At 35.6% G+C, this 23,614-nt stretch overlaps 1 protein-coding gene across 12 annotated transcripts in view; it reads left to right on the top strand.

The window, feature by feature from the left end:
• LOC123526658 (ral GTPase-activating protein subunit alpha-1-like) overlaps nt 1-21,423 on the top strand; it is a 172,620-nt gene extending 151,197 nt beyond the window's left edge. For 6 of the 12 annotated variants that reach the window (XM_053520431.1, XM_053520444.1, XM_053520470.1 and 3 more), the window contains 2 exons: nt 826-963; nt 14,839-21,423. In XM_053520431.1, the coding sequence (XP_053376406.1) occupies nt 826-963; nt 14,839-14,987 (287 nt within the window). In that variant the 3' untranslated portion in view covers nt 14,988-21,423. Of the gene's footprint in view, nt 1-825; nt 964-1,997; nt 2,193-3,237; nt 3,359-3,864; nt 3,897-11,326; nt 11,355-14,838 lie in introns of all 12 variants that reach the window. The other 6 variants (XR_008366593.1, XR_008366594.1, XM_053520462.1 and 3 more) reach the window with 6 other exon arrangements.
• The last annotated feature ends 2,191 nt before the right edge of the window (nt 21,424-23,614 follow it).

A 23,614-nucleotide genomic window follows, 5' to 3' on the forward strand; every position in this document is an offset into this window, starting at 1 on the left:
AGTCTGAAGGTACAGTACATGACCTTCAGATATACAGCTGAATTGAATTGAGCTTGTGCTTAAATCTTTAATTATATTCCTGTCATTTCTTTATACTATCTAGACTTAAGTTCCGTATGAAATATTTTCTGATAGTTTGAATCAAGTGTCTTGTGTTTTGATGTCAAAGCACATGGTGATTCTTGGAAAGTCGAATATAAACATGTAGAATTCACTTGATTTGTTCCTAATTACATCAGGGCACAGTTGTTCGAAACTTTAACAGACTGTTAAACTAATCGCCTGTTAAATTTTGATTCAAAATACTAGTCTTGGTGGGAAACACTAGTACGATGTTTTAAATTTACCCTAAAGAAGTTTTAGTGTTCATATTCCTTAAGTCATACATTTGTTTTTCTAAGTTTTCTAAAATGTTGAAATATTACTTTAAAAGTTACTCGACTGTTCGCTTAATCAACTGTTAAAAGTTTTGAACAACTGGGCCCTGGCTGCTAAAGGTAGGTGGCTGCTTAAGAGCAGAAAGTCAATTTGGGAAGTTTGCTGACTAACTGCTTAAGGGAAATGGCTGCTTAATAGAGGTGACTGCTCAGGCAGGTTCAACTATGCTACTTGCGATATAGAAGCATTGGTTATATAAATTATTATTTCTTACTAGACTAGGCTAGGATAACTGTTGCTGATGCAACTTGTTGGAAAATAGAAATTACTGTTTATAATACATTAGAAAATTACTTTGTTGGATTTAGAATAATTTAAAGTAAAAGTTTACTTCATATTGTATGGATATTGTATGGATGACAACGCTTACGTTGTTTTTTTTTTCAGTTGTAGAGTCCCCATCAGACTCGTCTATAAATATGCCATCATCGGCATCACAAACTGACATTGCAGCAAACAACAATAACAGCAAGACGAGTGTTGTAGACACACAAGTGTCACCAACACCCTCTAGACAAAGTAGAGGTAGGTTGAAGAAATAGTGAACATTTATGACATAATGTTTCAGCAAGTAAGGGAACTCATTCAGTTATTGTTTTGTGTGTGCTCAACTGTTGAATAATCTAACAGGTTATTAGTGCATTTCAGAAAATATTTGAAACTTCTTCAGTTTTGTTTTGTGATAATGGGTAAGATATTCATGTTTTTTGGCAACTTCATTACAATAAGCAGTAACTATAAATAAATGAACACAGAAGTTTCAAGGTCAGTTTGTATCCAGTAAAGGCACTGACCTCCAGATTTAAAAAATACTATTCTTTCATATTGAAGTTTGGTCATATTATGAATATTAGAATATGAGTTTTTGTTTTTTATCTATTTTAAAAATGCCAAATCAAGAAAAAAAAGATGACTGTGTCGGGAATCGAACCTGGACCGCCGCGGCAATAAAGAACTTTTCCACTGTCGCTGCCAATAGCGTTATGGAGGATTTAGTGTTAAATGCGCATTAAATGTAGATATTAATAATCGAGGCAGTTTACCTTGGGAAAAGCGTTACAAAGGCTTTTCAATTTTCATCGTAAAAATTGGTAAAAACTAATTCTCATGTGTTTCCGTAACATATAGTGTGTCAGTAAGAATTCTTAAGAAATATAGCATTAATTTCCAGATATCTAACAAAAAATCTTCTTTTTTTGTTGTTGAACGATCTGGAGGCCAGTGCCTTAAAGATACAAATAAAATCAATAGTTGAATATCTTGTCTTGAATATTTTCTACATTCAAAATGGCTAAAATAATCCCCTTCAGACTGCATTGTTATAAAACTGTGTTTGAAGACCAGTCTTGCAATTGGTCAGTTCAAAGATTGTTCCAAGAAACATTTAATCAGAGGCAGTAGTTTTTGGACTGGTCTCGAAAACACAATTTTACATCGTTTGAGCCTTATCACTTAAAAAATATTGGTCAGAATGGTAAAATTTTGTTACCGTACTTTTCGTTGTTACTTAGGGAAGTGGTGTCTTGTATTGAAATGTATGAAGCTTAATACATTTTCAGTGATAAGCTGGTCTTTGGTTCGGATGTCAGATTTACTTGGTAATGAGTAAAACCTACATTATCAGTCCCGCTGGAATAGTGAGAGATTTGTTATGTAAAACTTCCTCAATAGATCAAGTATCTTGCATATGATTCCAGTGATATTCATTCTGAAAATACAGGACTATCCCTTTCTGATTGAAATCTCTCTTGTAGGTAGATAAAGTTTAATCATTGCATTCTGATGTTGAATCATACATGTGACTCTGCTATAGTACTGTGATTATTACTTTTGTGGCAACTTGCAAACCCCAGGAACACAATTTTCTATTAATAATAGTATATCTTTTGCTGTAAGATTTTGTATGCAAGTGTCACATGTATGATATTTGTTTTTGAAGATCTCTTATAACTAAAATAGTCTATGAATCTATATTTATTTCTGTTCTTAGGGAGTGACCATTTGATTCATTTGCGAATGAATATTAATTAATTGAGAAAGACAAATATTTGCTGAAACCAAAATGAAAAAAGAAGTTATCAATGGTGCTATTTTCCCAAACAAGTAATCAAATGGTCGCACAAGAAGGAATGAAAGAGCTTTCTTTGCCTTGAAAGTTTGCAAAAAATGCTTTTAAGTGAAACTTTTTTGTAGACTAAAAAAGTTCAATGCATATTAATCAATGTTCTGATTAATGAATAAAAGCATGAGTTTAACATACATGCCAGTCTGTTGGAAGTCGAACTGAGACAAATAATGTAATGATGTACAGTAGGGAAAGATGTCAGTTATCTAGATTTGCTCAGAAGTACATGTATTGTTGTTCCCATGCTTTCTTCAGGAAACAACAGAAGATATTTGTTTGTTTCAGTGCATGGTTACATGCTATCCAATCTTGTATGGTATGACTTTAATGCATAAAGCATTTATTGTCAAATCATTTCATAATTGATAATGACAACAGTTGGTGACTTAGAGCTGCCTTTAATAAAACTACATGAATTTCCAATTGCTATAAATATCTGCCACACAAGATTGGTCTCTTTCAGCATCTGGCTGATTTAGAATATTGGAAAGTTCTTAGGGTTTTCAGCCTTGGACTACTTGCATCTCTGACTGCATTTGAGAGTTAGCGTTCTTGTATGACTAAGATAGCAAGTGTTTCAAACCAGATTTGGCATGTATGTTTTCATTTTAGACATAGCATCTGTTAAAACTGTTCTAAGCTTTCTGTTATTTCTACTGCTGTCTTGTTTATAGTATCCATACACAGTTCTCCCCCAGGGGGATTCTTTTGGCCCTCTGGTTTCCGACGTCTTCATAGCATCACGGGAACCGAAGGATCGGCACTCAGTCATGATGTTGAGTCCTCCACCATTTAGTAAGGCACGAGATACAGTTTAAGCATCATGTGCATTTCATTGCATGACATAAATGAGGATATTTAGATTTAGATTACAGATGCTGTGTAGTGGACCTTGTGTTTGTAGTGATACTTGTATAGTACTTCCCATTTACATTTATAAATGTACATTTTAAACATCAGTCCACCAATCATTCCCATATTCCAGAATGAAAAATTACGGTAACCACTTGAAAAGAAGTATTTAATATATTGTAGAAACAGAAATCACATAAGTTTGTTATCTGTTTCTGTAACATTTCTTGCATTTAATTGAAATAAAATCATAATTTTTTTCAGCATGCCCCCCTCCCAAACACCTTTTTCATCAATTTTGAAGATAAGCTATGGCTTGGTGTCCCATAGCTTGTTTTCACAAGAAATAAACCTTGTACTGAAATGTTAACATTTTGTGGTATAATGTAGCTTTTTGAAAGTGCTTTGTGTGACTCCTAGAATGAATTATTTTATTTTTATACCCCTAGTTTTCTCGGATCTGTTCAAAATTGGTTGAATGGTAGGTAACTGTTAGAAGTTAACCCTCATTTCTCACTCTCTAATTTTTTAGTTTGATGTTGTCATGTAATTCCATTGTTGTATTCTCATTGTTCATTTATGTAACTTATTTTATATAATTTTCATGCTGTTGCTGGAAATGAAATTATGCAGTAATGTTCTGATGAATTGTGGGTACTGGGTATTAATGTGCTGCTCCATCTGTTTAAATTGGCATGACAGTCATGTTATATATGCAAAAACAACTTACAAATTTGTCTTTGATAAAACTGTATTTATCAAGCACACTATCTGTTCTTTTAGTACAGTAGCAAGGGAACAAAACAGTTAGTCAAGAGCTGGATAGTTTGACCCAGATTTAGGCAGTTGTTCTCTGTGACTGTGAGGTCAGTCTCAAAACTGTAGCATCTGATTGATTGGGAGGTCAGTCTCAAAACTGTAGCATATAATTAATTGGAGGTCAGTCTCAAAACTGAAGCATCTAATTAATTGAAGTTCAGTCTCAAAACAGTAGCATCTTATTGATTGGAGGTCAGACTCAAAACTAGCATCTAATTAATTATGTATCCCCCCACTTGTTTTTGCCCTGTCCATTCGTCCTTCCATCACACTTCATTTCTGGTCAATAACTGGAGAACCATTTGACTTGGAACCTTCAAATTTCATAGGGTGGCAAGGCATATGGAGTAGACGACCCCTATTGTTTTTTGGGTCACTCCATCAGAGGTCAAAAGGTCAAGGTCAAAGTGGCCTGAACATGGAAAACCATTTCCGATCAATAACTTGAGAACCACTTGACCCAGAATGTTGAAACTTTATAGGATGATTGGTCATGCAGGAGTAGATGACCCCTATTGATTTTGGGGTCACTCTGTTAAAGGTCAAGGTCACAGGGGCCTAAACATGGAAAACATTTCCGATCAATAACTTGAGAACCACTTGGCCCAGAGTGTTGAAACTTCATAGGATGATTGGACATGCAGAGTAGATGACCCCTATAGATATTTAGGTCACTCTATTAAAGGTCAAGGTTGCAGCGGACAGAAAATGGAAATCCATTTCCTGTCAATAGCTTGAGAACCATTTGACCTAGAACCATCAAACTCCATAGGGTGATAGGACTTACAGAGTAGATGACCCCTATTGTTTTTGGGGGTTGCTCCATCAAAGGTCAGAGTCACAGGGGTTTGATTATAGAAGACTCTTTCTAGTCAATAACTTGAGAACCACTTGACCCAGAATGTCCTAGAACCATCAAACTTCATAGGGTGATAGGACTTACAGAGTAGATGACCCCTATTGTTTTTGGGGTTACTCCATCAAAGGTCAAAGTCACAGGGGGTTGATTATAGAAGACTCTTTCTAGTCAATAACTTGAGAACCACTTGACCCCTATTGATTTTGTGGTCACTCAATAAAGACAAGGTCACAGGTGCCTGTCAGTAACTTGAGAACCACTTGACCCAAAATGTTGAAACTTCATAGGATGATTGGTCATGCAGAGTTGATGACTCCTATTAATTTTTTGGTCACTGTGTTAAAGGTCAAGGTCACAGGGGCCTGAACATGGAAATCCATTTCCGATCAATAACTTGAGAACCACTTGACCCAGAATGTTGAAACTTCATAGGGTGATAGGACTTACAGAGTAGATGACCCCTGTTGTTTTTGGGGTTACTCCATCAAAGGTCAGAGTCACAGGGGTTTGATTATAGAAGACTCTTTCTAGTCAATAACTTGAGAACCACTTGACCCAGAATGTTGAAACTTAATAGGATGATTGGACATGCAGAGTAGATGACCCCTATAGATTTTTAGGTCACTCTATTAAAGGTCAAGGTTGCAGCAGACAGAAAATGGAAATCCATTTCCTGTCAATAGCTTGAGAACCATTTGACCTAGAACCATCAAACTTCATAGGGTGATAGGACTTACAGAGTAGATGACCCCTATTGTTTTTGGGGTTACTCCATCAAAGGTCAGAGTCACAGGGGTTTGATTATAGAAGACTCTTTCTAGTCAGTAACTTGAGAACCACGACCCAGAATGTTGAAACTTAATAGGATGATTGGACATGCATAGTAGATGACCCCTACTGATTTTGGGGTCACTTGATCAAAGGTCACAGGGGCCTGAACATGGAAAACCGTTTCCAATTCATAACTTGAGAATGCACTAGGCCCAGAATGTTGAAACTTAGTGGGAGGATTGGACATGTCAAGTAGATGATCGCTGTTGCAGCCAATTATCAGTGTCTCGTTGACTTTCACTCCTATCCCCTATTGACTTCTTGCCTATACAACTATGCATTGGGTGAGACATGCGCTTTTCTACAAAAGCATCTTCTAGTTGTAGGTCAGTCTCAAAATTGTAGCATCTAATTAATTGGAGGTCAGTCTCAAATCATAGCATCTAATTAATCGGAAGTCAGTCTCAAAACAGTAGCATCTAATTGATTGGGAGCTAGGTCAGTCTCAAAACTGATGCATCAAATTGATTGGATGTCGGTCTCAAAACTGTAGCATCCAATTAATTGGAGGTCAGTCTCAATACAGTAGCATCTAATTGATTGGAGGTCAGTCTCAAAACAGTAGCTTCTAATTGATTGGGAGGTCAGTTTAATGATTGGACTCTTAATGATTGGAAGTCAGTCTCAAACCTTCAGCATCTAATTGGTTGGAAACAACTCTCAACTAGTAGGAGGTCAGTGGCAAAACTAGCAGGCTTGTCTCAAAACTGTAGCAGGCTTGTCTCAAAACTGTATCGTCCAATTAATTGGAGGTTAGTCTCAAAACTGTAGCATCTTATTGATTGGAGGTTAGTCTCAAAACTGTAGCATCTTATTAATTGGAGGTCAGTCTCAAAACAGTAGCATCTAATTGATTGGAGGTCAGTCTCAAAACAGTAGCTTCTAATTGATTGGGAGGTCAGTCTCAAAACAGTAGCATCTAATTGATTGGAGAGTCTCAAAACTGTAGCATCTAACTGATTGGAGGTCAGTCTCAAAACAGTAGCATCTAATTGATTGGAGGTCAGTATGAAAACAGCATCTGTTTCATTGGAGGTCAGTCTAATGATTGGACTCTTACTGATTGGAGGTCAGTGTCAGACCTGTAGCATCTAATTGGTTGGAAACCATTCTCAAATAGTAGGACAGTGGCAAAACTGTAGGAGGCTTGTCTCAAAACTGTAGCAGACTTGTCTCAAAACTATAGCATCTAATTAATTGGAGGTCGATCTCAAAACTAGCATCTAATTGATTGGGAGGTTAGTCTCAAAACTGTAGCATCTAATTGATTGGTCGGTCTCAAAACTGTAGCAACTAATTGATTGGAGGTCGGTCTCAAAACTGTAGCATCTAATTGATTGGAGGTCGGTCTCAAAACTGTAGCATCTTATTGATTGGAGGTCGGTCTCAAAACTGTAGCATCTTATTGATTGGAGGTCGGTCTCAAAACTGTAGCATCTTATTGATTGGAGGTCGGTCTCAAAACTGTAGCATCTAATTGATTGGAGGTCAGTCTCAAAACTGTAGCATCTAATTGATTGGAGGTCAGTCTCAAAACTGTAGCATCTTATTGATTGGAGGTCAGTCTCAAAACTGTAGCATCTTATTGATTGGAGGTCAGTCTCAAAACTGTAGCATCTTATTGATTGGAGGTCAGTCTCAAAAAACTGTAGCATCTTATTGATTGGAGGTCAGTCTCAAAACTGTAGCATCTAACTGATTGGAGGTCAGTCTCAAAACTGTAACATCTAATTGATTGGAGGTGAGTCTCAAAACTGTAGCATCTTATTAATTGGAGGTTAGTCTCAAAACTGTAGCATCTAATTGATTGGAGGTCGGTCTCAAAACTGTAGCAACTAATTGATTGGAGGTCGGTCTCAAAACTGTAGCATCTAATTGATTGGAGGTCGGTCTCAAAACTGTAGCATCTTATTGATTGGAGGTCGGTCTCAAAACTGTAGCATCTTATTGATTGGAGGTCGGTCTCAAAACTGTAGCATCTTATTGATTGGAGGTCGGTCTCAAAACTGTAGCATCTAATTGATTGGAGGTCAGTCTCAAAACTGTAGCATCTTATTGATTGGAGGTCAGTCTCAAAACTGTAGCATCTTATTGATTGGAGGTCAGTCTCAAAAAACTGTAGCATCTTATTGATTGGAGGTCAGTCTCAAAACTGTAGCATCTAACTGATTGGAGGTCAGTCTCAAAACTGTAGCATCGTAATTGATTGGAGGTTAGTCTCAAAACTGTAGCATCTAATTGATTGGAGGTTAGTCTCAAAACTGTAGCATCTAATTGAGTGGAGGTTAGTCTCAAAACTGTAGCATCTAATTGATTGGAGGTTAGTCTCAAAAACTGTAGCATCTAATTGATTGGAGGTCAGTCACAAAACTGTAGCGTCTTATTGATTGGAGGTCAGTCTCAAAAACTGTAGCATCTTATTAATTGGAGGTTAGTCTCAAAACTGTAGCATCTTATTGATTTGAGGTTAGTCTCAAAACTGTAGCATCTAATTGATTGCAGGTTAGTCTCAAAACTGTAGCATCTTATTGATTGGAAGTCAGTCTCAAAACAGTAGCTTCTAATTGATTGGGAGGTCAGTCTCATACTGTAGCATCTAATTGATTGGAGGTAAGTCTCAAAACAGTAGCTTCTAATTGATTGGAGGTTAGTCTCAAAACTGTAGCATCTTATTGATTGGAGGTTAGTCTCAAAAACTGTAGCATTTTATTAATTGGAGGTCAGTCTCAAAACTGTAGCATCTTATTGATTGGAGGTGAGTCTCAAAACTGTAGCATCTTATTGATTTGAGGTTAGTCTCAAAAACTGTAGCATCTTATTGATTGGAGGTCAGTCTCAAAACTGTAGCATCTTATTGATTGGAGGTCAGTCTCAAAACTGTAGCATCTTATTGATTGGAGGTCAGTCTCAAAACTGTAGCAGCTTATTGATTGGAGGTCAGTCTCAAAACTGTAGCATCTTATTGATTGGAGGTCAGTCTCAAATCTGTAGCATCTTATTGATTGGAGGTCAGTCTCAAAAAACTGTAGCATCTTATTGATTGGAGGTTAGTCTCAAAACTGTAGCATCTAATTGATTGGAGGTTAGTCTCAAAAACTGTAGCATCTAATTGATTGGAGGTCAGTCTCAAAAACTGTAGCATCTTATTAATTGGAGGTTAGTCTCAAAACTGTAGCATCTTATTGATTGGAGGTCAGTCTCAAAACTGTAGCATCTAATTGATTGCAGGTTAGTCTCAAAACTGTAGCATCTTATTGATTGGAGGTCAGTCTCAAAACAGTAGCTTCTAATTGATTGGGAGGTCAGTCTCATACTGTAGCATCTAATTGATTGGAGGTTAGTCTCAAACACTGTAGCATCTTATTAATTGGAGGTTAGTCTCAAAACTGTAGCATCTAATTGATTGGAGGTTAGTCTCAAAACTGTAGCATCTTATTTATTAGAGGTCAGTCTCAAAACTGTAGCATCTTATTGATTGGAGGTCAGTCTCAAAAAACTGTAGCATCTTATTGATTGGAGGTCAGTCTCATAACTGTAGCATCTAACTGATTGGAGGTCAGTCTCAAAACTGTAGCATCTAACTGATTGGAGGTCAGTCTCAAAAACTGTAGCATCTAATTGATTGGAGGTCAGTCTCAAAACTGTAGCATCTTATTGATTGGAGGTCAGTCTCAAAAACTGTAGCATCTTATTAATTGGAGGTCAGTCTCAAAACAGTAGCTTCTTATTGATTGGAGGTTAGTCTCAAAACTGTAGCATCTTATTGATTGGAGGTCAGTCTCAAAACTGTAGCATCTAATTGATTGGAGGTCAGTCTCAGAACAGTAGCTTCTAATTGATTTGGAGGTCAGTCTCAAAACTGTAGCATCTAATTGATTGGAGGTCAGTCTCAAAACAGTAGCTTCTAATTGATTGGAGGCCAGTCTCAAAACTGTAGCATCTAAATAATTATGTCTCCCCCCCCCCCCTCTGGGGGAGACATATTGTTTTTGCCCTGTCCGTCCGTACGTCTCACTTCATTTCCGAGCAATAACTGGAGAACCATTTGACCTAGAACCTTCAAACTTCATAGGGTTGTAGGGCTGCTGGAGTAGACGACCCCTATTGGTTTTTGGGGTCACTCCGTCAAAGGTCAAGGTCACAGGGGCCTGAACATTGAAAACCATTTCCGATCAATAACTAGAGAACCACTTGACCCAGAATGTTGAAACTTCATAGGATGATTGGTCATGAAGAGTAGATGACCCCTATTGTTCTTGGGGTCACTCCGTTAAAGGTCAAGGTCACAGGGGCCTGAACATTAAAAACCATTTCCAATCAATAACTTGAGTACCACTTGACCCAGAATGTTGAAACTTCATAGGATGATTGTACATGCAAAGTAGATGACTCGTATCGATTTTGGGGTCATTCTGTTAAAGGTCAAGGTCACAGGGGCCTGAAATTGAAAAATATTTCCGGTCAGTAACTTGAGAACCACTAAACCCAGAATGTTGAAACTTCATAGGATGATTGCTCATGCAGAGTAGATGACCCCTATCGATTTTGGGGTCACTCCGTTAAAGGTCAAGGTCACAGGGGCCTGAACATTGACAACCATTTCCGATCAGTAACTTGAGAACCTCTTGATCCAGAATGTTGAAACTTCATAGGATGATTGAACATGCAGAGTAGATGACCCCTATTGATTTTTTGGTCAGTCTATTAAAGGTCACAGGGGCCTGGTCATGTGAAATCATTTCCAGAATATAACTTGAGAACCACTTGACCTAGAATGTTGAAACTTAATAGGATGATTGGACATGCAGAGTAGATGACCCCTATTTATTTTGGGGTCACTTGATCAAAGGTCAAGGTCACAAGAGCCTGAACAGTGACTTGAGAACCACTAGGCCAAGAGTGTTGAAACTTAGCAGGATGACTTGACATGCCAAGTAGATGATCCCTATTGCAGCCAACCATCAGTGTCTCTTTGACTTTCGCTCCTGACCCCTACTGACTTCTTGCCTATACCACTTTGCATTGGGGGAGACATGCGCTTTTTTGCAAAAGCATCTTCTAGTTGGAAACCAGTATCAAACTGTAGGAGGTTGTTGTCAAAACCGCAGGAAATCAATCTCAAAACTGTAGCATCTAATTGGTTGGAAACCAGTCTCAAATAGTAGAAGTCCAGTGGCAAAACTGTAGCAGTTGATTCTGAGCTCAGTCTTGAAATCAAGCAGTGACAGCATAATTCTTGAGCCCAAGTCTAAAATTACTAGTTTATAGTTTTTTTTTTTCCAAATTAGTTTTTGTTAAAGCTAGTGTCTTTGTTCTTTGCAGGATAACATTGCTATTATGCCAATTTAATCAGGATAAAAATTAGCTAGCATGAATGCCAATATTTGTTTGCATTATTTCAGAGACTAGTTTATAGCTGGTGCAAGAAAGGTTTGAAACATGCATGTATTCAGACAGACTACCCCAACCTAAGTTATTCCTGATTAAATCTTGTTCCTTAAAAAAAAACATGAAAGTTCAGCTACCTTGAGTACACTTGATGCATTTGGCCTGACCTGGAGTGAGGTTTCTTGTTTGTATAATAAAAATCAATCAGTACCATTAAGTTGGAACTAGTAAATGCCAAATTTGGCATGGTCCTAATTGAAAAGATTATTACAACCATAGTTTAATTTTCTCTATAGAAAAGCAAACCAACTGTCTGTATTGAAATTTACTTACAACTTTGGAAAAAGTATCTAAGAATGAAATGTGCCATCTGAAAATGATGTTATTATCAGTAAAGATTAACTTCTCTGACTGAAAGTTTGAAAATCCAGCGACTACTTAAAATGAGGTATTGGGAATGTATCCTATTAAAAAGAAAGAATTTCGGACAGATTTGGAATAATTTTGAATTTCCTTGATAAACCTAGTGCAGACAATACAATCACATGATAGATCATGGCGAGACCTCTGGCATATTGGATAAGGTCACTGAACGGACTTCAAATCACTTACGCTTTCCTGCTGTAGGTCTGAAACCTGGCTTAAGAGTGTGGAGTTCTTTCATATGAGGAAGCCATCAAGTAGGCTTATGGAAGATCATTGGTCCAGTCCAGTTGCCCACCCATACTTTAGATGATGCCTCGAGGGGCTTCTGGGTTCTTGCTCCACCATCAAAAGCTGAAAACTTGCCACATGACCAGATTAGTGTCATTATGATGTTAAATCCCATGGAAACAGTATTTTATTTTAATATCTTTAAACCATTCTGAATTTAGATCACAGTTCCTGGACGTAAAAGGAGTCGAGCTTCTGCTGTTTGATCCAACTTTTCTACCATGCTTAGAAACCTTTAGAAAAATGTATAATATATATCTGGATCTTGCAAAATAAAGTTGTTACTCATGAAAAACCTGTTGTTATCAGGTTGATCAGTCAGTAATAAGAGGAATAACTACTATTACATGATTCTAATAAAACAAGAACATTAAATAAATTGTAAATTTTACAAACCCTATTCCTGCCCAAACAAGAACATGCATGTGCAGCTTGTTATTTATTTATTTACTAGTGTCTCCTGTTATAGCTGCACTAAACCTTAAGTTACAAGTCAGTTTTTAGCTCCACTATTCGGAGAATAGGGGGGCTATTCTACTCGCTCGGCGTTGGCACGACCTTTCTTGGTTAAAGTTTTTCGGCAACCTTTGTTTTTCTGTTGTATCTTTGTTACTATTGCATATATCTTACTGTAACTTCACATAAACATTGTCCAGCATACAAACAAAGTATGTGCAGGGGCTGGGCCCATTATACATAAGGTCAAGGTCACCAAGGTGTTATACTTAGGTTATTTGTAAGGTTAAAGCTTTTCGGCAACCTTTGTTTTTCTGTCATTTCTTTGTTACTTTTGCTTATATCTTACTGTAACTTCACATAAACATTGTCCAGCATACAGACAAAGTATATGCAGGGGCTGGGCCCATTATACATAAGGTCAAGTTCACCAAGGTGTTATACTTAGGTTATTTTTAAGGTTAAAGTTTTTCGGCAACCTTTTCTTTTCTGTCATATCTTTGTTACTATTGTTTATATCTTATTGTAAGTTCACATAAACATTGTCCGGCATACAAACAAAGTATATGCAGGGGCTGGGCCCATTATACCCAAGGTCAAGGTCACAAAGTTGTTATATTTGGAATTATTTTCATGACAAATTTTTTCGAAAGCTTTGTTTAAAGACATCTTTGGTACTTTAAAAGATAATGACTTGAAATTAAAAATATTTCTTTATAATCATCTGCATGTGTGGTTACAATCCCCGTAACTCTAATTGTATTTTTGACAGAATTATGCCCCTTTCACACTTAATGTTTTTTGTGCAATCTTCGCTTTCTGGATATAACTTTAGTACAATATAAGATAAAGACTTGAAACTTAAAATGTATCGTTATCATCATCATCTGCATGTGTGGTAACAATCCCCATAACTCTGATTTGTATTTTTGACCAAATTATGCCCCTTTCACACTTAATTTTTTTGACAAACTTCGTTTTCTGGACATAACTTTGGTACTATATAAGATTATGACTTGAAACTCAAAATATATTTTTACCATCATCATCTGCATGTATGGTAACAATCCCAATAACTCTAATTTGTGTTCTTGACAGAATTATGCCCCTTGGTGTATCTTCCTTTTAAAAGTTGAGGTCTCTTATTGAGACATATATTCATTTTACTGTCAAATCCCCGAATAGGGGAGCGCACTGTCTTATGGACAGCTCTTGTTTTATTGATATTATCTGAAAACGTAATGAATGCACTCTCCAAGTACCCTTGTAAATCTGCTCTATTACTCCCTACACTTTAAACAGTGATATACGTTGTTTTGAAAGATGTTAAATTTGACATGAGATTAAGTATCAAGTCAGGAAAATACGAGTATAATAAGATGGTTATGCAGCATTACACAGTAAACCCTTGCATGTGTTGAATGAAAAAATGATAAGCATGTACATAATTGATTAAAACTCAAAATTTTTGTTGTTGTGGCTTTTCAGGTTATGTTGTAAATTTGTAGTGATTTGTAGTATCTCCAAAATACACAAGTATTAGTGGAAATGTTGGAAAATTCAGTTGCTGTGTACACTTTATAAAGCAATGCATGGCAGTACTTCATTTAATCATTCAAGTTCTTCTCTTTTGGAAGTCCAGATTGTGTTAGTTTAACCTTTAGTCTGCGAACGGCAAGTGATTCTGCATGTGCGACCACTGCAGACCAAGACCAGCCTGATCATGGTCTGCACTGTTCACTATTCAGTCAGTAAATTTTCAGGGAACACCACTTCAAATAATAAATGGTACTGCCCAGATTGAATGATGGACCAGTCCATTTTAAAAATTTAGCGGGCTAAAGGTTAAAGGCATAATTACCGACATTCAATTTACATTTGATCGCTGCTATGTGAAAACTGACATTAGGGCTTTATGACCAGCAAGGATTCAGATCAGTGCACGTCCATACTGTTTGTTTATCATTTTCAGAAGTTGTATCAACTGATAAGCAAATAATATGGATCCATATCAGACTGCATGGATAGGCAGACTGATCTGGATCCATACTGGTCACAAAGCTGTAACATTGGTTTTCACACAGAGGCATTCATTTAAACTTGTTGTATATATAATATGCTTTAAAATTGTGTTATCAAAAATATTGTGCCATATAAATTTTTTTGGAAGGACGTCAAAAAGTGTTGTGTCTTTAGAGCGGTATGGAAATCAAAAGCAACCTTTAGTTATGTCACCATTTTGTAAAAGAGTATAAAGGGATAGAGGCAGCTGTGTGTTTCCATTTGATTTTTTTGTAATATTTTAGTTTTAATAGTTCTGTAGATATCTAGATAATTATTACATTTATGCATTCAGGGATGACAGATGGTGCCGAGAAATCAGCCAATCATGAAGAATCCACATTCAGAAGGACTGCAAGACGGTTGTCTCTGAAGAGTCGCAAACATTCAGGGAGTCGCGTCTCACATGTCAGCTCTCCCCCCTCAAGCCCAAAGTTTTCCTGACACAAGCTGAACCTTAGATTCTTTATCATTTATGTGTATGATATTATTTAAGCACTGTCAACATTTATCTGCAAATGATTCATCATAAATGTGGGTGATTTATGCATTCATAAAAATAGACTCTGATCATAACTTTTCATCTAGCATATTCAAGCATTAGAACTGTATCATATTAATACCTCATAATCATTATTAAATTTTTAGATTATTTAGAATGTTTTAATGAGATTAGGAAAAAAAAGTGTGTCTTCAAATTTACTATGTACACAGTCGTGTATCGTACATTGACACTTACTGGTAATGTGACCGGCTCACTGTTTTTAAGGGGGAAAAATTTTTTCTCAATTTTTTAAAAATTTAATTCTGTGAGATTGAAGTTTGATATAAACATATGGACAAGTGAACATTTTGAATTGATGGAAGTAGTAAAGTATCAAGTTTCATTTTAGAATGCTGAATTTTCCCGTTTCTTTGTCATTGTTCAGTGTGCCTTCTCAAATTAATGGCAGCTCAGCAAAATTTTCCCTGTCCCAGTCTAAGCAAAGTTTATGAATATGAACTCTGGTTAACCTTTTGAAATAATGACTAAATGTTAGCATTCTATACTAATCACACAGTGTATAAATAAAGAGTTTCAGTTTTTTTATCCTGTTAAATAGTGGCATTAGAATGATTGGAAATGAAACTTCTTTTTACTAAAGAAACAAAGTTTACATAACTCAAATTCAGGATTTGGATGATGTCTCATGTTGTAATGTAAAATGCGTGCTTTGTTTCAGATGTTGTAAACTTGAGAACTTCTTGAACTGTTTTACTAATAAATTAGTGAGATAAGTATTAAGAATTTGTATATAATAGAGCATTTAAAATTTCTGCTGCAGAGGCTGCAATAATGGCTTTTTCCTGATGGTGAAAACTTTTAAAACTTGTTTGGTACTGATGGAATGTGAAAACATTGTTTTGCAAAGAGCTTTTTAGTCAAAAGAGATGTCTGGAAAGTTCGGGTTAAAATTAGCATCTTTTTTTTTCAGTTGTGTACACATTTCCTAGGACTGCTGCTGTGTTATGTTGGAATGCCCCAAAAATGTTGCTGGGGAAAATTTCATTGTTGTATAAAAGGCTTTACTTTGTAAATGATTGTTTAAGAATACAGATTTTTAGACTTGATTGAAGTGTGGACTATAATTCTAATGTAACATAGTTTTATCAAATTTTACATTGTGTTTTATAAGCAGTTTTATATATAGTTGTTTATACTATTATGTAAAAGTTCCAAGTGCTTTGAAGAATTAAAAAAAAAACTGTTAAATGATTATCGCCTTAAAAAATAATCAAAATTATCTGCAAGATGGTGGGTGAAACTTTTTGATGAGCAGGTGCCAGGTATTATGCCTCGTAAAAATTAGAAGCATGAATTATATTGAGTGTTTCTAAAGAAACTGTTGGTTGTTTAAGTATTAAGCATATAACTTTGCAGGTATGATAATGAAATGAACAGAACTGTTACAGGATAAGACACTTCTGTCTGTTGTGAAATATTGTTGCTTAGATTGCTATACTCCGAAAGTTTGAGTTCCACCCAGAACTGACCTGCTGGATAATGACAAAGTTTTATTTCTGTATGGATTTGAACACATGCATCTTTTTCTTGCATGTAGGTAAACATTAACTGTATCAGATCATTAGATCTTTTGAGAAATACTGACAAATAAGTGCTAAATATTCAGTAATTAGAGTGGTGGAACAAATGCTTGGCATAGTCCAATACCTGGTGTAAATCTGGAAATTAATTATCCTGAAATATAATCAAAGATCCAAAGAGTTATGCTTGAAATATTAGAAGACAATGGGTCTAATATTACCTGATCTTTGTAATAAGTATATAACAGGTCATTTATCTGAGGCAAGTTTCACTTTTGCTTTAGCTTCATCTTACCTCATATATGAAAAACAGTTTGTGTTTGAAAGTACATCGTTATCTTTAATTAGTAATGCTGTGACTGCCCCTCTGGACATTTTTTTATAATTAAAAGTGAAAGTATTGAAAGGAAATAGTATTTATATCATCATGTAATTATACCGAGCATTAGTTCCATTGCTCTAGTGTACGAGATGTTATTTTATTAATGGTACATGTATTGAGTGTTACAGCTGGCAATCATATATTATACTATTTGGTGTGCATATTTATGTCTTTATGACGTTTTACTATATCTACAATATTTGTATATTTTGCTCATTCTTTTTAAAAATGGCACAAAATGGTCCAAGTCCAATGTATGAATCTGTATTTTAGAATATAGAGAACATACACAGGTCTCTTTTAAATTGATACATCTGTAGGACAGAGCTTATCAAGCAGGGTCCGGTTGTTCGAAACTTTAATCGGCTGTTAAACTAACCGCTGGTTAAATTTTGATTCAAAATACTAGACTTGATGGGAAACACTAGTATGATGTTTTGATTTCATTGTAAAGACTTTTCAGTGTTCATAATTCTTACCTTATACATTTGTTTTTCTAAGTCTTCTGAAATGTCGCAAAATAACACTAAAAGCTAATCAACCGTTAGCTTAATCGCCTGTTAAAGTTTCGAACAACTCGGCCCAGGTCTTACTTCATGTTTTCATTGACAGCCATTTTGAAATGTTAATTTCTAATACTGAATATATGTCTAGATGTATACCATTTGAAATAGGTTTACAAACTTGCATACTGTAAAACCATTCACATTCATCAAAGGCTTGGTTTTCACAGGAGCAGCAATCCACAAAATAAAATTGAATTTATATCTCTGATAAGAACCAGATATATCCAGTCATTTTTGAGTTATGGCCTTTGAATTAGTACGTAAAATATCAAACATTGTCCTTTTAATAAATTAAGCAGTCACCAAAATTAGAATGTTTAGACATACTATCTTGGCCAAGATTGACAACCAGCTGGATAATCTTTGTTGCTTGTTGCTCTTATTGACCTTTAACTAGCCAAGTTTGAGAAAATGGACCACCAGTTTGCTCACAAATTTTTTTTAAGTCAAAAGTTGAGAATGTGCAGCTTCTTACAAGAATAATCATTTATGAAACTGGTTTGTTGAGTAAAATTGAATGTGTATTTTTAAGCAAACTTGATATATATATTATTGCGGCAAGTATAGAATGACTGTGTACTTAAAAAATGGCTGGTTGGACTTGCAAGTTTGCAACCCACTTAAGCATTCTGTGTTGGAAAGTATAAATTCAATTTTGTAATGCAAGTACTTGTGTGGACAAATAATGTTAAATCCAGTTCACAAGACATTGTATAAACAGTTACTGTTTGGAATGTGTTTAAGTCATGTAAGGATAACCTTGTTAAGTAATCTTTTGTGCCATACAAAAGGTTTGTTTTATGATTCATGTACCTCAGTTGTTATTTTGAATGTGCAATATATTATTTATTTTTCGTAGATTGTGTTCATTATTAGCTCTTTTTGCATCATGGATTCCCTTATTATCATTATAGTTTATCTTATCATAGTTTAACATTATTTTTATCCAACTTTCATCCGACTGTAACTCATTTGAGCCGTTTTCTCCTGACACAATTACTGTCAAGTTTTTGCAGGCAACACACGAGCTTTCATTTCTTGTTCAGTTTCGTATGGAAACTTATACACTCTCTATTAAGAAATTTTATTACATTGTTGGAACCTACACAAATTGAGTTAGTATTAAGTTGGAGACATCATTTGTGTATCTTTACATAACTACATTAGTGGTGTGCTCTTTGCCATTTTTCTGCAACAAGATCTCTAAATGTAGTCAAAACCTCACTGTTTGGTCATGCTTGCACTGTAGAACTTTGGTTGAATCTGTTAATGATTTTGTTGAAAGCCAACAAGAAGACAGTGCTTCAGAAAATACTGGGTTTTTGTTGATTTTTTTACAACAAAATCAGATTGTGGTCATTATTCTAGCCTTGATATTTAGTTACTAAAAATCATCTGGGGTGCCAAAATGTGCTTGTAAGGAAACTATTTAAACGGACACTATGAAGTAAAGTGAAAAATAAAGAAAAACTGAGAAAAAAACATTGCATTGCTTAGATACTGTCTGTTATCTTCGCTTTTTTCTATAATATTAGAAAAACAAAGATACCATGGTTCTGAAAACCATTCTTGAAAATACCTTATCTGATTGGTTGTAATCTTAACCAATGGAAAATAGCATTAAGAGGCTGGTCTCTGAACATAGTTTTGTTTTATTTGAGCCAGCATTAATTAGCCCTTAAAATCATTATATTAGGTAATTCAGCTGTTATTTTAGAGGAAACGTACTGCTAATATCGGCAGTCTCTATAAACTTACTCTGTATATTATTATGCTGACAATTCATTGAGAGTTTTTAGCTCCACAGAGCATGAAGTGCTCAAGGTGAGCTATTGTGACCAGTCATTGTCTGGCGTGTGCGTCGTCCGTCAACATTTGCCTTGTTAACACTCTAGATGCCACATTTGTGACCCAATCTTTATGAAACTTGGTCAGAATGTTTGTCTTGATGATCTCTAGGTCGAGTTTGAAACTGGGTCATGTGGGGTCAAAAACTAGGTCAGTAGGCCCGATCAAAGGAAAATCTTGTTACCACTTGAGTCCACAGTTTAAGTTTGAAACTCATGAGAATTGGTCAGAATGTTTGTCTTCATGGGTCAAAAACTAGGTCAGTAGGCCAGATCAACTCTGGTGAGCGATATAGGGCCATCATGGCCCGCTTGTTTCATTTGACTGATTGTACAAATTTCACATTTTCGACATCTTTACATTATACCATAGTAGCATTGAATCAAAAGAATCATATCTTTTAATCTATGCATGTTTATTTTTAACTTACTAAATGCACTTGTTGAATATGAATGCCTCATATGACATCAGTTAGTAAAACTGATTTGGAGTAAAGCCACTCTCTCCTTCATGCCTATCATTTGCATTGCCTATATTTCAAGTCATTGATGATTCAAGATGAAGAGATTTCTTTCTTCAGTCAGAACTAAAGCTGATTACAAACTTGCATTTTTTGAAATATTTGTACTTCAATTTTCAGAAAGCTGAGAATACAGTTGGTACTTAATGTCACATATTTAAAAAAGCTGACAGTATTATTTGGTAGTAAATTTAATACATTTCCCTGTTACAGCTGACAAACCTTACTATATGGAAGTGTTTGAGTAGCAAGGATACTTCAGAAATGCCAAAACGATGAAAAATTGTGCATGTTAATATCGATGGTGAAGCTTTTTATTCATTGTCAGAGAACATACTGTATTTTAATGTCTTAAAAATATGTTCTTAATACAAAGTTTGTTGCTATGGCAGCATAAATTTTCTAACAACCCTTAATTTTGGAAAGGCAGGAGAATGTTTTAAATGAAACTATTTTGTGTAATTAGCTGTCCAATTCAGATCATTTTGCATGTTGCGCTTTTGATAAAACATTTAAATCTAAGTAAAACAAAAAGATGCATGTAATGTTGGGGCTGACTTTTCTTGAAAGCTTATGACAGTTTATGACAGTTTTATTGTTTATAGATGATGTCCATGACATCATAAACATTGAAGGAGACGGTATAATAATTAAATATCAAAGACTTGTTCTTGAAATTTCAAGGAAATCTTCCCGAAAGTTCATTTGGGGAAACCAAATTTTCTGTCGGCTTAGAATATTTGGTAAAGTTTACTTTTCCTTAGCATTCGGACTACTAAGTTTTATAGGTTTGTTAATGTTTTTCTTAAAATTATGATATAATTAACATTTATTCTTGTGGAAGGTTTTAGTGGAATACTTGTATTAATTCAGACAGTAGTCAAGCGCATCTTTGTTCCCAGGCTCTACACTTTGAGAAGACTAAGAAATGACTAATAGTACAGGTTGAGAATGGTTCTGCTGTACTGAAATACATAGTGTGCAAAATCTGTGCAAATGAACAAATGTTTCCAAGTAGGTAGTGCAGGTTCATGTTCTAAGACTTAACCTTTACTGACAAGTTTTTATTGAATGACTTGGCAGAAATATTGACAGATACAGAATTGTCATTTTGGCAGTTTTCATTAATTATAGTCATTACATTGTACTTGAAAGTATTAAATGGGATACTTTTGCGCACATATATAACACCAAATGTGGGCCCATTTTCAAGATCAAGTAGTAGTATTTACTGTCCTCGGATTTTCTTAAGCACCTCGCATCACCTATGGTATCACAGATATGAAGTATTTTGTATGAAACTAGAGAAATACTGTTTCTGATATGTACTACAATTTGTAGGTATAGAAGTAGCATGCATGTTCTACAACAAAACTGTTTTTTCAAGTGCTAAATATATTCATAGTTGAAATTGTCAGGAACAAAGATTTTAAAGGATGTATTAAATTTATTCAATAATAAAACAGTGGAAAATGAAAAGGTTGTTTTTGTTACTTTTGACTTGTACAGCTTTGTAGCAGTTACTCAATAGAGTCTGCATAAAATATCATGAGGTCAGTGTCTGATCTCCAAATATTTTATTATCAAATTGGTGCTAGTAACTTCCTTCCTGCAACTGGTATTATCGATAGAGAGACTGGTCGGTGTCAGTACTGGGGATATATCACATGTCTAGAGTGCGATACTTAGTGAGGTAACACTGTATATTTAGGCATTCTGCTCACTGATACATGTAGACATTCATGGTGTATGACTGAAGTTGATCAAAAATCGCAGAACCCAAAATCTAGGCTATGTTAGGCAATCCTTTGAGTGACCTAAGTGCTACTCAATGTCTTCTAATGTGATCCATTTTATCTGATTTTGTATGTCTGCATTAACTATTATTATTTTTACATTTACATATAATCGCACCTGATTACTATGGACATTTTGTTTTTCTGTATTGAAGATAACAGTAAATACTTTGTGGATTTACAGAAAATGCTTTTAAGTTAGTCATTTTTCACAAACCTACAGTTAAAGGCTTGAGTTCGATCCCCGGGCACTGTTTAACCTAACTGGTGTTCCCAAAATTTCTACCAGTACTAATCTGTTCTCTGAAAGTAACAGCCAACTTCTGCATGATTTCTGATTATTGTCTTCCATCAAATTTTGGAGAGAACATACACCTCACCTAGGGATCAAACCCATGATCCTAAGATCTGTGTACTCCCAAAGCAGCTGGGCTTCATTCTTCTGTAGAACTGCACTTCACAAAAAGATTGATTGGGGTAATATTAGTCCAGAGGTGCAGCTCCTAGGTTTTACTTTGAGATCTATATAACTCCCATGTATTTAGGGATAGTTGGGTCGAGCTAAAAACGTTACCACAAAACGGCAGTACAAAACAGATCACCCTATAGTACAGCTAGATGCTGCACAAGTATTGAACATTTGTGGTTGTTACTGAAATTGACTGGGCATTAACTTGGTAAAAAATAAGCAAAAGGGAGATCTGGAACCAGCACATTGCATGTCTGGTCCATCACAATGAAGTGTGTACAGGGCTCGACACTTAACAGTGTCCCGGAATCCCAAGGACCCCAAATTCTAATCAGGGACACCCATTCATCAAAGCTGGGTGTTCCTTCAGGATACCTATTGTCATTAAGGACAATGTAATATCCACATTTAATACTGAGTTACACTCAAAGATTTCTTAATTCTAACAATATTCAGCCAAAAAAATATGAAACTAATGTTGCTTTTATTTCACAAAAACTGCTGAACCTTTAATCGTATTCATCTCTTCTCCTGCTTCAACCTAAATTCAGCAACGACCTGTATCGACTGTTATAAAATAGAACATACTGAATGTTGCTGAATTAAATCCGAAACAAAAAAGAAAAAAATATGGTTTAAGGCCTAGCAGTTTTGGTTGAGTACTTTTTCATCCTTTCAAACTGGAGGGATCCCATGTACTGGTGATGGACACCAAAGTCTAGAGGTAGGGGGCCCTCTGGGACACCAATGAAAAAAAGTTAGTGTCAAGGCCTGAGTGTAGTTTCAATACCAGCTTGCATAATTATGAAACTTTGACCAGTTGGGGCAGCTTAAGCAAAGGTTAAGTGTAATAGCTCCACCTGTTCTTCAAATAGTTGAGCTTGTAAGCAAGTGTGCTACAGTTTAAATGATTTTTAGCATAGTTACTTGCCTTTCAGCAGTTACTGCTGAGACATCCGTAACACTGTCACATTCTATTGGCATGAGGCAGTACAGGGACACATGAAATGAGCCTATCCGAAGCATACTGCGTAAGTGGTTTCTGTTTTTGAGCACCAGTGTTTAAATCCAAGATGAAGTGTACATCACTTCATCTTTGACTGACCTGTAGACCCCTTAGAGAAATAATTCTTTGAAGGAAAATAAAGCGTAGATTACCATGTTTAATTAACAAATAATTATAGCTTTCAAGTGGTTTATCGTCTAATTTACCACGGTTCAAATGTGTAGGAATTGAACCATGAGGGCGTTAGCCCGAGTGGTTTAATACTGAAGCATCTGAACGATTTCATGCTGAAAAGATAACATTTCATGCTGACAAGACAATTATTGGGTCATGAATACTGGTACCAGATTTTGAGGTCCAATATTAATTGGATTTTAACAAAATCAACTAAAACGAACC

This window comes from Mercenaria mercenaria, chromosome 1, assembly GCF_021730395.1.
Source record: "Mercenaria mercenaria strain notata chromosome 1, MADL_Memer_1, whole genome shotgun sequence".
NCBI lineage: Eukaryota > Metazoa > Mollusca > Bivalvia > Venerida > Veneridae > Mercenaria > Mercenaria mercenaria.